Source organism: Cynoglossus semilaevis, chromosome 16 (genome assembly GCF_000523025.1).
Source record: "Cynoglossus semilaevis isolate Cse_v1.0 chromosome 16, Cse_v1.0, whole genome shotgun sequence".
Taxonomy (NCBI): Eukaryota; Metazoa; Chordata; class Actinopteri; order Pleuronectiformes; family Cynoglossidae; genus Cynoglossus; species Cynoglossus semilaevis.
The window spans coordinates 8,242,909-8,260,011 of NC_024322.1; the positions used below are offsets into that span (position 1 = coordinate 8,242,909).

Below are 17,103 nucleotides of genomic sequence, written 5' to 3' on the forward strand. Positions count from 1 at the left end.
GCTAATTCTTGTATATTTTGCTTTTTTTAGATGATGTTGCTATTTTAGCGTTGTGTTAACCTCCAATTTGTCTTTGCATAATAATGTATTAACTGGCTTTTGTTTCTTTAGTTTCAGAAACAAAACAAAAACACTAACATACTAAAGAAAATATGACTTGTAAAGAAATGACACAGTGTATACTTTGTGAAACAGAAAACCTGGTTTATTCAACTCCATCCACCACGGATATTACAGAGCAGATTCACAAGTATTAAGCTTTTTTATGTATATATATAACAGCAGCTTTTTTTCATACTCTGTTTCTGACTGACCCCTCCCCACCCCCAGTCTTCCCTGCCTCCCACTAAGGGAAAACCATCACAGGTGCACAATATGTCATATTTGGTGTGAAGACTGGTGCCGCATATCAGTGAGAGCTGCCAACAGTCTTGTTGTGAGTTTTTTGTATGATTTGGTACTCTTTTTTTTAAGACAGCTATTAATTGGATTTGCATCCATAATCATTCACTGCAGATGCCAGGCTCCTCCTCATATCTACAGAACAAATGAGATGTGACATTAACAAGAAGTGGGTGAAATTACGACTCTCTACTGTATAAAAATGTACAGTGGCTTTATTGACATACATTCCATAGGTTAAACAGCTGCAAAATAGGAGGCACACCCAGTATTGCACTTCATTAAAAGTTCTGGCTCAAAACATAACCCAGAATATCAAACAAAATTGAAGTGAAGAGTAGCAACTTTGTAATACAGCTAATTTGAATAATATCGTTATATACAAGATTAGATAAATCGTACACTATTTTCTGCCCAAACATTATTTTAACAGTCTTGTCCACCGACCTTTCTTATTTTCATTTGTCCATTAACCAATGTAGCACTTGACAGTGGAGAATACTGTACAAGATTATGAAAAGGGAAAACGTTTTACATACAAGACTTTAAATTTATAGTTAGGAAGCTGGAAATAGGGCCTGATCCTTTTTCAATAGCTGTTCCACAGTTGCCTTTACGCAAACTCATTTCATATTCAATGTTTTATCTTGTATCGTTACACTTCTGGAGGTGTGCAACGTCAAAATAAGCCGAGGGAATACAACGGCTGCATGCAAACACGTCACAAGGTATTTTTTTTTTTTTTTTTTTTAAACTTCTTTTTCAAAGTCTATTATGGTTTTTTCCTCCCACCGACAGGCCACTCTGTTTCTAAGGAAGCCACAATGCATCATTGCAGTAGGGGCCCAGTTACTGATGTAATAGGTAGCAGAGCAGACCTGAGGACTCTTGGTGTGGAGCAGAACCCTGGTCCAGACCTGACAAAAGTGCCAAAGGGCCACAGGGAGAAGGCTTCATGGCTGAACTTCTGCAAAAGCAGCAGTGGCCAGAGATCACAGTAGACAGACTGGTTTTCAGGAAATGTCTTGTTGTTGTTTAAAAGGTGTGAGCATTCCTACAAACCCCACAGCCCAAAGCAAACTCCTCCCCAGTTGGTGGGTGAACCACATGCAGAGGGCACTCAGTTCCTTCCAGCTGCTTTCCTTTAGGGCCTGTGACCAAAACAGAGAAGAAGAGAAGTAGATCATGACATTACTACTAACACTAACCAAAAACAATCTTGCGTTGTTAGTCATCAAGTCTAATACCTGCAGGACAATGGGGCAGTTCCTCCTTAGGGACACTGGTCATCCTCTGGAAGTCATCATGGCAGGCATTGCAAAAGTGCGTGGTGCCAAAGCAGAAGAATACAGCCACCGAGCAGCAGTACCGGCATTTATACTCCAGGAAATCTGTTCCATGCTTAGAGCACATCTGGTGATGGGGAAAACAAACCACAGATTACCATTGATTGGCAAAACAATTAATAAAGACTTCTTAAATGTATTCACTATGCAATCTAAATACACCCAAATTACATTTTATTTAAAAAAATACAGCAGTGATTTTCATGAATCAAACAACATACCCAGGTGTGACACTTTTGCTTTCACTTTAAAGGTTATTAAATATCAATATCTGAAGTGTCACCGCTAAATACCCTAAGCACATTCTCACCTGTGCTCTGGAGACATCTGAACATGCTCCACAGATGAGCTCCCTTGGGTCGTAATCATCTCCCTGTCCTGCCTCTGCATCGCAGCGAGCCTCTCCACCAAAGTAGGCCTGGTTTGGGCAATGACACTGTGAATTTTCTGCCACTTCAACAACATTTAGATTTAAAGGTTTTGCCTTTTCAGGTAATGTGGTACCTTCTTGCACTTGTAGCAGACATAGTATGCATATCTATTCATGGCGAAGCCTGCAGGATCGTTGTGGAATCGGGCTCCTGGTGTAGTTATGGCCTCGCTCTTATGTAGACCCTCGTACTCAAGCCTCATCAGAGCCTTTCTCCTTACATCCTCATACAGTTCTTTGATAGGATCCAAAAGGTCCTTGATCACAGAGTGATTGATTTTGTTCTGTGGGGAAATTACCCAACAGCATGAGGGGCAGTTTATTCAAGGTAATCAGTAAAGCAATTAAATAAGAAAGGGAAGAAGAAAGAGGTTAGGATGTGGTGCAATTTTAATTTGTCTCTTGACGGATCATGTCTTATGACATCTCACCTTACAAATTGGACACAACATGAAGCCGAATGTGATCCTGGGCCCTAGCCAACGGTTTTCAAGAACACGACGAGTGCACTGAAGGTGAAACACGTGAGTGCAATCCAGCTGTGGACAAAACAAAGAATCAGAAAAAGGACGTATGTTAATCCAGGAGCAGCTACTAGGTGGATAGACAGTTGTAGTTTGACCAACCTGAACAGCAGGCGCAGCAGAGAGAGCTTCCGTAAAGCAGATCATACACATGTCATCTGCATCCTGTTTCAGACAGCCGCTGCTCTTGTCACAGCCGTGAAGACATGGTAGACACGAATCCTCATTCTTTACTCCTCCGCAGGGGTGTCCACAAGGGTGGGTCTTACTGCATGCCAGTTTGGCATATTCCTAACAGAGAAGGAAGGAAAGAGTCTTAGTGGCAGGCCTAGATTTCTTTATTAATTTCTATGATTTTATCAGTAGGTACACATTCAGCTTCTCTGACAGAACAGTCACAAACAATCACACAGGCAAAGCTACATAGATTCAGATAATGACTGAATTTTATCAGCTACATTTGATGATCAACTAAATTATTAAAATATTTTTCAATATTATTCACTTTTAGTCAGTTATGCCTGCGGTGGGTGTGACATACCTGACAGTCTGGGTCTGAACACACACTGCCCACAGCAGACAGCTCTGTTCCATTTCTTGTTCCACAGAACCTGCAGGCATCTGAACTACTGGAGGCTGGTTTACCTACAAAAGTCATCCAAACTCTTTAAATTAGGTAAACAGAAATAGAATGAAGTTCTGGAGGTAATTCTACAGCCACAAAGAGAAACAAATCTCTGCAACCTCTGCAATTACCTGTGTGTTCTCTGAACTCAACCATTGCCTTCATAGTCTTTGAGTCTGCCAAAGCCATGAGCCAGAAGAGCTTGGTTCTCCCACAGCCTTCATGGAGATCCACCTTGATGGCCTCCTCTTCCTCCTTAAACACCTGAAAGCATCAGTGTTAAAATTAGTACCAAAAAACCCCATGAAATGGATCTTTCTCAGATCCACAGTACTTTAACTAACCTGTCTCTGGTGGGAGCGGGTCCTTCTGTGCAGGTGCAGGAACCGGTCACAGTCAGTGCAGAGGTTTCCACACAAGTTACACAGTATGATGGCTGCTGTCTCCCCATCGTCATGGTTGTCACACATGGGCTGAGGATGGAGGCATACAACGATGAGTGCTTTTTTTATTTATTATTCTTAAGTTTTAAATTTGGTTTGTTTATACTGATCTCACCATCTGCTTCTGCTGACCATCTTTTCCCATCCACCGACCAGAGGACAGTCTGTCCACATGGTCCTGGTCCAGCACACAGAGCGATGCTAAGGCCAACCAGAGCTATAAAAACAGTATATGATATGAATACCTGTTCTTCTGTTTTCTGAAATGTACAGTAAATAAATTACATTTTATTCAAAACTTTACCCTTGTGGTGGCGATGCAGCGGACAGGTGATCGATGCTCCTCCTCCATTTTAGTCAAAGCAATAATGGTCTCAGCTATTGCATTTTTAGTGACTCTGGACCAGGCGTCTGAAAGGTGGCCCTAAGGGTAGAAGAAAGCTCTTTTAGAAATACTGGTTGTACATACAGTACTAGACAGGTAAATACACTGATCTCTGAGGAGAGCTACAGATTTTAATTTAACATCACTTCACAATTTGAACTCAAGGAGTCGTAAATTAAAGGGACACTTAGATGAACCCTGGTGTTGTACTGTACGGTACTTTGGAGCCAGTACAGATATTCTTTATGCCGTGTTGCAGTATTTAAGACCCAGGCCTGAATTGAGATACTGAGGATACAAACCCTAATGCATACATTCTACTCAAAGTTTTTTTAAGATCTAGGAATCAGATTTAACATATAGACACTAGGGGAAGTCTTGATCTCCACTGTCTCAGCATTCTTCTTCAGTGATTTAGACTAAAACTGAAACCCTTGGAGACCTAACTTGGACTTGACTTACCTTTTATTCAAAGACTTGAACAGAAACACTACTACTCTGCTACGTCCACTACTACTACTCTGTAATTTCCCAGGGATCAGTAAAAGTATAAATAAAGTATACCTATTTATCTACTATTATACAGTCAATGATACAAAGAACAAGAGAAACTTACAAAAGCCATGTCTTTCACCAGCTTTATGATGATCTCTGCGATCTGAGGAGGGGTGGAGCCTTTCATCCACCAGTGACTCTCTCCTCTGCGGATGTAACTAATCACAACAAGAATTACAACGATAAGTCCTAAAAACTTATACTAAGTATATTTACATTGACTTGCGTTAAGTTTAACTCTCGTTGACTTTAAGTTAAACTCACCTAGAGTTAAAGATCATGGGCAGAGTCACGGTGGTGACTCCTTTACCAGCAGCCATACCAGCGGTTCCCGAGATTGTGGTTCCTTTGGCTTTCAGCTGCACAGTGAGGGCTTTGGCAATGCAGCCCAGGAACATGTCCAAGATGCCAAGTTTGTTCCAGTCACCCTTTTCAGTAGAGTGGATGATGTCACTGATGTCAGCCGGGGGCAGAGCCTTAACACCAATGATGCTGGCAAGTCGCACAGGTGTGACTTCGGGAAGGACACGTCTCAGTAAAGACGTCACCTGAGAAAACGCAAGTCTATTGTTTAAATTGTCGAAGAACATTTTAAGCAATTTAAAAAAACACACACACACACAAAAACACTAATCCCCCATAAGTAATACCTTGTATTTTGTGTAACTATCCTGATAACAGAACAGGACAGAAAGAGGACACATTTGGGCCCTGTTTCAAGAGTTATTTATTTTAACATGTCCATAACATTACATGTTGTGACTGTCATTGTGGATAACCTTTGCTATTCACTGGATTATCTTTTTCATATATCATGTTTAATATTTCTCATCTGTCTACAAGCCTATTTTAAGGAGCTGCGTTCTATTGTTTACTTATGTAAATCAGAGCATAAATGTAGGCTTTCAGACCACAGTTTGATTTTTTTTTTACATTAAGAACAACATTTTCTTCAGCGTTAGCATAGGAACATTTTATGTTGTTCCAATTTTGAACAGCAGGTGTCCTTAAAGTGACAAGACACATGGCAACAGATGATAAATTAATGAGAAACAGAGATTAACAATTTGTTGAGAGGCAATATAACTAATATAAATATAACTACCTGTCTTTGGACACGTGGAGAAGCCGTGTGTAGCAGGGAAAACAGATCCTGCAGGAGCGTGAGCTGCTGAGCGAGGTACTGTCGGCCCACATTAGAGCCACTCAGAGCCAGGACCATGGACAGGAGCTCGAAGCAGTAGGCATCAGAGGAGGCATCGTCATCGCTGGGCTGAGAGTTGGCATTCTCCTTGCTGGAGATGGCGTGCTCCCACTCCTCCCTCACCCGTGTGGCCTCCATACGGATGGCCTGCACGATGTGGGCACAAACCTGGAGGACGCATCTTGGTTAGAAGAGCTGGCATGAAAACAACTTGTGTGGTTTGATGGTAAGAGGAGCTGAACATTTACCTGTTTCTGCAGATTGGTGAGTTTGCTTCTGCTAAAAATGATTCCCACCATGTGCTCTTTCAGGTCTGCATCAGAGGGAGCCTTTTCAAAGACAACAAATAGAAATATTAGGTTTAAATTGGAAAGACAATATAGAAATCCATGTCAGGTGTAGAGTACGGGCCCAGACCTTGTCTTCTCCTTCTGGTGATGAAAGCAGATTCTTCTCCTCCTGCTCTGGAGTTGGCTCCGCATCGCCACAGATCAATTTTCCAAATACCTGAATATTAAACAACAGCATTTAACAGATTTTTTTCCAGGAAACACAAATCATCAAAAAAAGATGATGTGAACAGTAATAAATCACCTGTGATGTGATGAGTCTGAAAACTCTCAGGGTCTCGGCCTCACAGTTCTTCTGTTGAGCCATGCTGGCCGAGATCTGTCCAGGAATCTTGATGCTCTCGCCTTCCTTCCAGCCCAGCACCTTCACCTGACGCACCCGAAGGGTGTTTTCTGGACCCTTGAGTTCCACCTTTATCACATGATGGTCTCCACCAGGGAGTTCACTTGTCACCCAGCCCATGTGACGAGAGTCAAGGTCAACCTAGGATGAAATCAATCATCAAGTTTCAATCAAGTTTCGATGTTTCTCTACTTCATTTACAGTGTTTTCAACTCAATTTGTCTTAAGTTGCCGGGGTACAGACCTGTTTGATTCTGCAGAGGTCTTCTATTGCTTTTCCACAAAGGAATGTCACTGATGTGACTTTGTTCTGGAGAAAGAGAACAGAATGTAACATAAAACTAGTATCACTGTAATTATGTCCATAAGCTTCCGGAGCATTCCAAACATCTCCTTACTCCTATGTCTCTGGAGTTGTCCACATGCACTGACACATTGCAGGAGTTGATGCCCTTCACACAGCTGATGGTAATACTCTTGGTTTTGTTCTTGTCCTCGTCCCCAGACTCCCAGAAAGTCTCTGTGGAGCCATCAGTCAGACTGCCAATCATTGCTGGACGACTGGAAGTTTTAATGTCCACTACACTGGTCAGGTCTTTCAGGCAGGTCACCAGGCAGAGATCCTGCAGTCACACATAAAAAAACACAACAAGTTGTTAGGATTGTAATGATTGGTTTACACAAAGACATAAAACGTGGTCCCCAATTAGGTACATATGTGTTTGTTTTCTCACCTGACTTATTGCTTCATAACCAGACTGTACACTAATGTTGAAGCTCTCCTCACTGTCTCCATCATCTGACTTGGACAAAATGTTGTTGATGTGATGGAAAACATTGCTCTGATGAAGGAACTGATGGTCTGACTGTTTAAATTTGAGGCTCCAACACCTACAGAAAAAATAACAAACCCTTATTACATAGTTGTTATACAGTGGTTGTCAGAATCACGTTGTTTATTTTGTGAAATTACTCAGAATCTAATTTTTAACAAATTCTAATGCATAAAAAAAATAACGTTTTGTCATATTCAGGACTGTTGATTTATCTCTATTATTCATGAATAATTAGTTAAGTTGCTGTTCAGTTGTACTAGACTGAAATATTACCTAAGTGCCATCTGCTGAAGTGAGCTGCCACTAGGAAGTGACATCATAAGGTCAGAGATGGTCTGAAGGAGACGGTGGAAAGTGTGAGGAAGAGGATGAGCTGCTTCTCCAGCAATAACAATATCTGACAGGGGGTGTTCACAAACCCCAAGGTCTCTTTCCTGCAGGAAACAGGACAGATTTTCACGATAAAAGCTCAAACAACAAAGTCAAATAGATCTGTTACATTTTTCACCATATTTAAATCACCTGTTCCACATTTTCCTTGTTGCCCTTGTTTTCTTCATCTTCTTCATCCTCTGGTTCAAAGGGGGAAGGGGTGAGAGATGCTACAAAGTGCCAGAGGATGTCGTGCAGTGAGGTTGTCTGGATCACGTTGCACAGCAGCCAGTTGAACGCCTGGCAGAGTAAATCACACCAGTTAGTTTTGATGATTACACTGAGACTCAACTAGAGTCCAATTAAATTTTTATGCCTTCCATTAAAAGCAGCTAATTCATTCATAAAATCCATCCCACTACTAATATCCCTTAACACAAAAGCCACTTCTGTGTGATAAACTGTAATTAAATTGCAACAGAGACATATATTGCTTTACCTCCATGGCAAAAACTCTGCAGGCGGACTTCCTCAGAGCATGCTTCATGGCCACCTCCAGACCCTCCAGGTCGTGGTGCTGGATAACAAAAGCCAAAACGGGCCACTGGAAGTTCCTTTCTCCTTTACTGAGGGAGCCATGGGCTGAGATCAGGCGAGAAAGCTCTGGAGAAGGATGTCTCAGCAGGGAAGAGCCCACCTCTGAATAACAGACAGTCAGTCAGTCACTAACCTACATCAAAAGTTCACAGTTCAGCCTCAGGACCAGTCAATATTCTCTCTTACCTGCATCCCCACTGTGAACCCTGCGCCTGGGAACAGCTTTAACGCGGGCTGGAGAGGGTGAGTGTTGTTTGTCGTACTCTGAGGCAACGACGGAGTACGACCTCTGAAATACCGTACGCTTGGCTGTGTCACTGTCTGTGATTGGACTGGTCTCAAGACTAATAGAGAGACAACAAAGAAACACAGAGGAACAAGGTTAAACCAAGAACTCAAAATATCAATAAAGATACTGGAACACGTTCATTGCTTATATTTGGGCGGAAACAATAAAAAATATGCACAGCTTATACAGGATCATCATGGCTAACCATACTCTATTTCTGCTTTATTACACAGCAACCTATTCAGGGGTGGACATTAGAGATTTAAAAAATATATATATATGTTGGCTTCTTTTGTTTTGACCTATTGTTTGTCAATCGTTAGCTGTTTTTGGACCAAACTTTAGCTACCATTACATAAATTTGGTCTTCCTGCCAAAATGCTATATTTTTGGCAAACTTTAATGCTTTAACTTCATCATTCATTTTGTTTGACGCATTTTTTTAGCATAAAGTATTACTTTCTTTTGTTGGCATTGGGCCATTTTGGACTATTATTATGCAAGCCCAGTTCTCTGTGCTATTGTGTTTTCACATCTTAAAAGGGGAACATGTTATACCTACTGTTATTATCTGTGAACATTTTGGTTACAACCTTGTCTTTTTTTATTTCACAAAAGGTTGTTCTGTGAATGAATTTCACCTGGGGGGCATTGACTTCATGTTGCTCTCTGGTTCCTCAAAGACATTGGGGCAGGCATCAGGGGTGACAGAAATGTAGGGAGCAGGAACAGACGTGGAACGCAGATATCTCATCTCATCTTGGAAGAGGTTATCGTCCTGGTAGCCACCAAAGTTCTCTGTGTGTTGTCTGTACGGGGAGGAAAACAGGTGACTCACAGTTGTAACGTTTAGATGAAATGTTTCATGTTTTTAAAGATAGTTACCGAGCTAGTGTTTGCAGATACAGGCAGCCCATTTTGTTGGGAAGCTCATCTGACACACCCTCCTTTAGGCTGGGGAGCAGCTGTGAATGTGGAGGTCGAGGAGGGTGGTGGCATAACATGCTGGGCTCAGCGGCACTGCTGAGGGACAGTAGGAAAAGAGCGTTGGCTCTGATCACCTGGTGGGCCTCCATGGTGGGCAGAGCCCTTGGGGTCTTCACTTGCAGAGGTTTCTTCCTTGACTGCTTTACCTGCAAGGAACACACACAATGGAATATGTTTACGTATGGCTGTCCAAACTTTTATAAAAGGATCCAGATTGGAATACGCAAAAATACCCAAGAGCTCCCCCGTAGTACTAAAAACTGCAATTACATATTTTTACCCCGTAGTACTAAAAACTGCAATTACATGACATACATGTAAAACGTTATTTAGTAATTATAATAAGTGTGTATTTAATCTATAATGTGCAGTAGGTGTTATTAAATACAAGTATCAATTTAACTAAATGAAAGTAAATGAAAGTTGAAAAAGTAAGAGGATGATGTCAAAAATTGCCCAAATTTGTCATATTACCTGAACTATTTGCCTAACGGTAAGTAAAAGTAAACAACTTTACTAAAGTGAAACCAGTTACAGTGAGGAACAGTTCATGTGACATTAACATTGGTACCTTTTCCCTGGCAGCGCTCTGCTTCTCTCTGAGATATTTTTCCCGACAGCGGTCACAGACTAGGTACCAGGTACTACCTCCTATTCCTCCGTCTCCACAGTTTCCAGCCCAACCACCACAGAAGTGACCGATACTGTTGTAGCCCTGACCTCCAGCATATCGTCCACATCCTGACAACGACACATCAAAGAGTGAAAAAACAATTCAGTGTTGATGCCTACATGTATCACAGACTTCTAGGACCTTTACCTGGATGAGCTTGTCTCATGTGGTAGGTGACTGGGTAAGGGTGAGATTCTCCACACAACTCACAGATAGTGTCTTTCTCTGGACCACCCATGGCTAACTGTGCCATCTCTCCAAACAGATTTCCTCTTGGACGCACCTCAGCCTTTTCTCTCTTCTTCTTCTCCTTCTTTGCCTTTTTACTGTCCTTCTCGTGTTCCTTCTTTTTTAAGATGGCACTGGAGCCAGGACTGGGGAAGATCATGTTCTGAGTTGCTGCCTTGATAGTGGCCATGGATATGTCCTCCCAGAAGGCCACCAGATGCTGTAGTGTTAATGGTAAGATGGACTTTACTCTCATAGTGGGATGAGACGTCATCTCATAGGAGATGGACTCCCCTTTTCCATCTTCACACTTTTCTGGCAAGGGCGGTTCCTTCAGCATGGACAGCACCTTGTTTTTGTTGATGCTGCCCATTTTGGAGATATCTGGACCATGTGGTGCAATGTTAAACATGTTAAGAGCAGATGAGATCTCCAAAGAGTGGCGGTTCTTCAGTTTGCTTTCCTTCTCTTCTGCACCTTGTCCTCCCAGTGAGCTGCGGATGGGGGCATGCTCCTTGGTCAAATCAGGGTTAAACTTCAGGAAGGAGGAGCAAGCCATGGCATCGTGGACAATACCTTCATGCCAGAGGAAGGCGGCAAAGACTGCTCGCGCACACTCGGCCACAGAGGGCGACATGGCCTGTTTGACGGGCTCTGTGGTCTTTGACGTACCCTCTCCTTTAAACAGTGGTCCAGATTTGTCCTTCTTTGGACGCATGTGTCGACTGGAGGTTTTGCGGCTGACCTTAGGGGAAGAGCGACTCTCCAGCTCTTCTTTGACGGGAGCTTTGCCGATGCTGAAGTGCACCTTGCAAGAACCTTCCTCTGAGTTACTGACCTCTGTGTTTTCCTCATTCCCTTCCTCGTTGGACAGGAGAGTACTGGAGGTGCAAACTTCCACCACCTCACTGTGCAGGTTTTCCTGGGTTACATGTGGAGAGGGAACACGGTTCTCTGTATTGTTGATTACACCTTTGTTTGGATCTTTAGGAGAAAGTTTGGGTTTTGGAGATGTAGATCGGCCTCTCAGTGGCTCTGTGAGGGGAATCTTCTTTTTTCGCAGCGTGTCTGGATCCAGAGTGTAAGAATCAGATTTAGATCTTTCTCTTGGAGGGTCTAGTCGGGCTTTGGAGGATGGACTAACTTTAGGTGGGAGATTCTTGTCGTGGTGGGTTGGAGAGGAGTGCTGTGTGGAAGTGTTAGAGGGACTTGACCTGCCTGAAGACGTTACTCCTTTTTGTTTGGGAGAAGAGGAGCGAGAACCAGGGTTTGGAGACTCTGCTCGATGTCCTGGCGTTCTACCATCTGCCTTCAGAGCCTGCAGCGTGTTGTGATTGGGCGAGTGAGAGCGGCTGTGGGAGTCAGACCTCAGTTTGGCCGTGTCTGACCGTAGGATGAGCGCCTCACTGGCTGAGAGTCCACCTTCGCCATTTTTACTCCTGCTCTGCTCCAATGAGCGGCCTCCACGGCTCTCCTGTTTTGGTGAGCGATTCTCTTGACGGTGTTTAGAGGCTGGAGACATGGAACGCGCAGCAGAGATCAGGGCACCTCGTTCACCTAAAGGTTAAAGATTTTGTCACACCACAAACAAAACCAGCAGAGAAAATCTGGCCTTTTAAATAAGCTTCACTTAATGCTGATGAGCTGTGCCCAATTCCTATATACAATCTTTGTGTCGTGAACAAAAAATGAAACATTTGACAACAAACTGAAAAACTCCAATGTTAAAAAGATAGCATGAAATGAAAGGCAGAAAGATAGATAATCAGATAAAAAAGATGTTAAGAATCACAAAGAAACACAAAGATCACCGTTGAAGTAACTGTCTTGACTCAAATAAACTTCGATTTGAATGAGAACTATTTTGACCTTGAAAGAGATGATGAGTGAATTATTTCACCTCAATTCCGGAAACTCTTTTAATAATTTGGGATCAGGGTCCGAGTCTCAACTACATAAAGGCAGTCAGTCCTGTTACTGCAGCTATTTCTAAAACTGTCTGGAAGTCAATCAGTGAAGTTAAACTTCACCTACACCCATTTTAAACTACAATTTAACACATTTACCAATAACTATGTTTCAATCCATAGTTCCTACCCACCCTCTGTTTCTTCTGAGTGAAGCATGCATGCAGTGATTACCCACCCTTTTGCTTGTGAGTGAGAGATGAGAGAGCAGTACCATGCCCCGCCATGGACAAACTGCTTTTGTGCAAACGCTCATGAGAAGCGGGGCTGCGAGTTGAATCATCTACAGCGGAAAACAGTGCAGCAGGTAAACAAATGAGCCATGGAATGCCAGGCCACCACAGACAGAGAGAGACAGGAAAAAATAAAGCATACAGAGGCAATGGGGTCAAGTCAAGGCAATGAAACAGGCAAAGTTCAAAGTTTGAAACCATAAATAAAAAGATTAGCAAAAAAGATGAGGGACATGGAAATAGAAAACCAGAGAAGAGCCAAATAAAAGTACTGTCTACAGTCACTTCTTATTGTTGCGTTTTACCCTGAGAGAAAAATGAACTGTGAAATTACAGCTCTTGTACATAGACATAGTCCAACTTTTTGAAGTTACAAAGCTCATACCTAATGATTGACTGTTTTGTATATTCTGAGTTATTATACTTTTTCCTTTGGTAAACAGTAAAAAGCAGACTATTGATGAGCCTTTTTCCTACAGCACCTCCTTCAGAAATTGAGTTGGGCATGGAAACTGGTTGGCAGTAGAAGTTTTTGGTTGTGAGGGGCAATCTTTTGTTCTGCACGTGAAACATGCATCAGTATGGTATTTATTAAAAAATATATATAAAAAAAATTTCCTGGGGTGGTTGAGGCAGAAAATAAAATAAGTGTAAAATCAAGATGAGAAACCACAGTTAAAGCAGTGATTAAGACGAGGAATAAGAGGAGAAGCAGACCACATGAGAAAGCAAGCAGAAAAACTAAACAACTCAGCCTGATATACCAGAAAAAAGCTGACAATGTTGTGTGCAGCGAGGAGTTTGGTCTAATACTTATGTTTGTTAAACAACAAGCCCTGTGTTAAGGCAGGACACACTTACTCGGACCCTGTGGCTGTGCTTGGGAGTGTTGGGAGGGGGACTGTCCAAACACAAATGGGCTGTGGACAAGGGAAGAGGAAGAGGAGGAAGAGGAAGAAGAGGAGGCAGAGGAGGAGGTAGGAGGTTGGGTAGCTTGGTCAAACATGGAGGAAGAGGGAGTTGCTGAGAGGAAGGGCCCAGACTGAATGGAATTCAGTATGGCACTCAACCGGTCACCTGCAAACACGAGACAAAAGGAAGAGGGGGGAAAAACCACAGCTTTAAAACTGATTGGAGGTTGGAACGGGAAGAAACTACCACTGGCAGCTGACTCCTGTGATTAAAAGGTCAAAAACAGAGATTTTCCTGAGTGCAGACAGAAAATTAAAATGAGAAGAAAATCGATTTTTCTATTTAAAATCGCTGCCAAAAGCACCAAAGACTGTTTAGCAAAAAGTAGTTAATTCAGTGAATATTTTCTATGTTTATAGTATGATGAGTGAATGCAATACTACTCAAAAAGGTATGACACTGCAGGTGTTGTGCATGAATAACAGCAGCAGACACAACAAAAGATGTAAAACAAAAAAAATACGAGCATAAATAAAAAGATGACAGAACAGTCAACAATGACATTGATTGTTTTAAACCTTTGCACCGAAAGGTCTGTTCAAAAAGGCAGGGAATGACTCATAACAAGATGGCTATCATCTTGGTATCAGTAAAACATGGCTGAGAACTTTTTGAAGTGCTGTCTTCTAAAACCCACTTCAGCTGATCCTGACCTTTGTTGTTAGAGATGCCATAGTCAAAGCCCTGAGCTCCGTTTGAAGTTGCAGCTCTGTTGAAGGCCTGCACAGAGAAGGGGCTTGGCGGTGGAGTCTGCGCTCCATGTTCAGTCAGAGCTTGTTCTGTTTGAGGAAATAAAACAGGGTTAACTTTTTGAAATAAGTAAATTATCTAAGTTTACAGTCTTGTCATCAGTTTTGATTGTATTCCATCTGTTATGAAACTGTAGCTACAACCCACACCTTTATAAAGGTAGCTTCACTTTGACTTACCCTCCTCATGCCGAAGGTACTGGTTCCCTCCGCGGTCTTTGGACAACGACCAGGCCTCTCCTTCATCACTCTCACAGAATTCCACAACACTGTTCTTATCCAGCTGGACCCACGTCCCCTCTGAGTTGACCACCTGATGCAAAAACAACACTCTTTATCCAAGACCATATGCGCATGTCAAATATTTAGCTGCTGACTACTGATAGGCATTTTCCAAACAACTCGCAGTAGATAAAAGGAAGTCAAAAATGAATTCATTTATATTCAAAAAAAGTATTACATTAGTAGTACGTGCAAGCTTGGCCAAAACAGGACATTCAGTTCAGGCTCTAGTAGTGAACAGCATGACACACCACAGCATGACCACACAAATCCAAAAGGGATGCTCTACTCATTGTTAGGATAAAGACAATTTGTACATATATATATATATATTTATTGTATAAAGACAGAACTGAGTACACGGAAGATACAGTCAAGGCAAAGAGAGGCTCCAGCATTTTGTGATCAGATTTTCCCACAGAAGTCTTGAGGCAGCCGAATGTGTCACCCTGAAACTGCAATGAATTCATGGACAGACTAGAATTAGTGAATCAGGAAGCACACAACAATGCTGCAGCCATAGAAGTTAGATCCCAACGAGGGGGGATGACATGCCCACACCCAGAAGATTCCAAGAATGCACCCAAATTAATTCAGGACACACAGGGAAGTCCAGGGCCAATCAGTGTAATAGCTCTAGTATTTTAATTCAAATCCTGCCACAAAAACACACTGTGTTGTTCAGGGGTGAGTGCATACCTCGCCTATGGCCTTGACCTTGTTGCCAAGTACTAACATTCCAATGGGGATACCCCTAAGGTTTGGGCAGCTTCTGATGTTGTGACCAGAGGGGCCGGTCTTCACTACCTTATAAAGCCCCGGGCCGCCGCCCTGCCCTGCCCTGCTCTGCACCCGTATGGGGGCTTCGTGGGAAGGGCAGCTGCTCACCTCCTTTAGGTTCTCCTCCGACTGGGCCCTGACCTCCTGCAAAAAGTAAGACCAAGAGTTAGAAGTACAGAATTAGAATTGATTTATTATAGTATTATATTGGCCAATTAGGAATAATTAATTGGCACCTTAAAACTTATAACTTAACACTGTGAGGGTCATTGTCGAGTTTTGCTTCATATGATTAAAAAGCTTTGTTTTAGCACAATTCAGTACACAGTGCTATAAAGTCAATGTCAGATTCCCATTAAACTAACACTGAATGTAGTGTGTTTTTGTTATTATGCATGCAAGCTAAAAAGACTGACCCTGACCCTAGATTATTACAACAAAGGTATGTCTCAAAAGTGAAGAAAAACAAAAAAGTAAAACAAAAAAGTAAAAAAAAGTAAAACAAAAAAGGGCAATGTAATAGGACTACATACGACATTTGTGGATAACCAATAAGCAATATCTTTGGAGGTCTAATCTTTTTTTTGGAAAAAGTAGTAGCATAATTAACAGACTTATATTTAACAGAAGACCAGAAAACCAGAGAGTCTAATCTGAAAAAGACTGTACAGCCTTTACTGAAGCCACCAGCTGGAAAGATGAGTAAAAGAACAGCAATGGAAACAGCTGTAGTCATTTTTTGGATGTTCCTTTAAAATGAGATGACACATCAAAGTGATATCTAAAACCCTCATCTTCACATCGACCACAACACAGGCAACCTAATCAAATTACACAGACTGCTCATTTACTACGGTCTAATCGTAGACATGCTGTGACAGACAATTTTGTTTGACAAGCTTTTCAAGCACAATATCATGCAAGGAAGTGGACATCTGTATCTTCCATGCATGCATGCATCATGAGTTTCGTACAGAAAAGTAGAACCCACTGACTGACGTTCTGTGTCATTACTCTAAACTCCTCCATGCAGCTGAGAATTAAGTTCTTTACTCATTAACATAAGAAATACCATGGGGGATTCAGGGGACAAGGACATATGATGATGAGCTGTGGGGGCAAACAAGGCTCTGTATCCCTCTGTCATTTAACTCACCTGTGGTGGGAATACAGTTAGGGGAGTCCAGGACAAAAAGCCGATATTCCTGACTCCTTGGCTAGCATTAAAGACAGTCTGAGCAACAGATTGTAAGACAGTCAAGAAACAGTAGACGACCCGAAAGAAAGGAGACAGGATGGAGTTGCTTGTGTATTTTTTTGGAAGAAAATGAAGTCAGTTTGGGCTGGCTCTTCTGATATTACCAGGAGTCTGACTGGTGTCACGTAAGCTGCTGAGTTTGGAGAAATAATAGGAAAGAAGAACAAGCTCGGCGGCTAATTAAAAAAAGCTAAACAAATAAAGTTTTACTTTAAATCCAGAAGGTTGATATTTCCAAATCCAAGACCAAATCCATAGCAAAGTAAAAAAAAA

General features: G+C 42.1%; 1 protein-coding gene across 16 annotated transcripts in view; it reads right to left on the reverse strand.

Moving 5' to 3' along the window:
• Positions 1 to 180: 180 nt before the first annotated feature.
• The window catches only part of mycbp2 (MYC binding protein 2), a 51,285-nt gene continuing 34,362 nt past the window's right edge, over positions 181 to 17,103 (reverse strand). For 10 of the 16 annotated variants that reach the window (XM_025063838.1, XM_025063833.1, XM_025063836.1 and 7 more), the window contains 33 exons: positions 15,492 to 15,716; positions 14,691 to 14,823; positions 14,415 to 14,540; positions 13,651 to 13,866; positions 12,735 to 12,839; positions 10,509 to 12,146; positions 10,260 to 10,429; positions 9,587 to 9,834; positions 9,343 to 9,510; positions 8,599 to 8,756; positions 8,315 to 8,514; positions 7,966 to 8,115; positions 7,717 to 7,877; positions 7,342 to 7,498; positions 7,006 to 7,230; positions 6,852 to 6,917; positions 6,509 to 6,748; positions 6,332 to 6,421; positions 6,163 to 6,243; positions 5,816 to 6,082; positions 4,975 to 5,258; positions 4,772 to 4,868; positions 4,075 to 4,194; positions 3,886 to 3,987; positions 3,672 to 3,800; positions 3,459 to 3,591; positions 3,244 to 3,347; positions 2,805 to 2,993; positions 2,610 to 2,717; positions 2,253 to 2,462; positions 2,059 to 2,166; positions 1,650 to 1,815; positions 181 to 1,553 (listed from right to left, as the gene is read on the reverse strand). In XM_025063838.1, coding sequence (XP_024919606.1) covers positions 1,438 to 1,553; positions 1,650 to 1,815; positions 2,059 to 2,166; positions 2,253 to 2,462; positions 2,610 to 2,717; positions 2,805 to 2,993; positions 3,244 to 3,347; positions 3,459 to 3,591; positions 3,672 to 3,800; positions 3,886 to 3,987; positions 4,075 to 4,194; positions 4,772 to 4,868; positions 4,975 to 5,258; positions 5,816 to 6,082; positions 6,163 to 6,243; positions 6,332 to 6,421; positions 6,509 to 6,748; positions 6,852 to 6,917; positions 7,006 to 7,230; positions 7,342 to 7,498; positions 7,717 to 7,877; positions 7,966 to 8,115; positions 8,315 to 8,514; positions 8,599 to 8,756; positions 9,343 to 9,510; positions 9,587 to 9,834; positions 10,260 to 10,429; positions 10,509 to 12,146; positions 12,735 to 12,839; positions 13,651 to 13,866; positions 14,415 to 14,540; positions 14,691 to 14,823; positions 15,492 to 15,716 — 6,690 coding nt within the window. In that variant the 3' untranslated portion in view covers positions 181 to 1,437. The remainder of the gene's footprint in view (positions 1,554 to 1,649; positions 1,816 to 2,058; positions 2,167 to 2,252; positions 2,463 to 2,609; positions 2,718 to 2,804; positions 2,994 to 3,243; positions 3,348 to 3,458; positions 3,592 to 3,671; positions 3,801 to 3,885; positions 3,988 to 4,074; positions 4,195 to 4,771; positions 4,869 to 4,974; positions 5,259 to 5,815; positions 6,083 to 6,162; positions 6,244 to 6,331; positions 6,422 to 6,508; positions 6,749 to 6,851; positions 6,918 to 7,005; positions 7,231 to 7,341; positions 7,499 to 7,716; positions 7,878 to 7,965; positions 8,116 to 8,314; positions 8,515 to 8,598; positions 8,757 to 9,342; positions 9,511 to 9,586; positions 9,835 to 10,259; positions 10,430 to 10,508; positions 12,147 to 12,734; positions 12,840 to 13,650; positions 13,867 to 14,414; positions 14,541 to 14,690; positions 14,824 to 15,491; positions 15,717 to 17,103) is intronic. The other 6 variants (XM_025063840.1, XM_025063844.1, XM_008328415.3 and 3 more) reach the window with 4 other exon arrangements.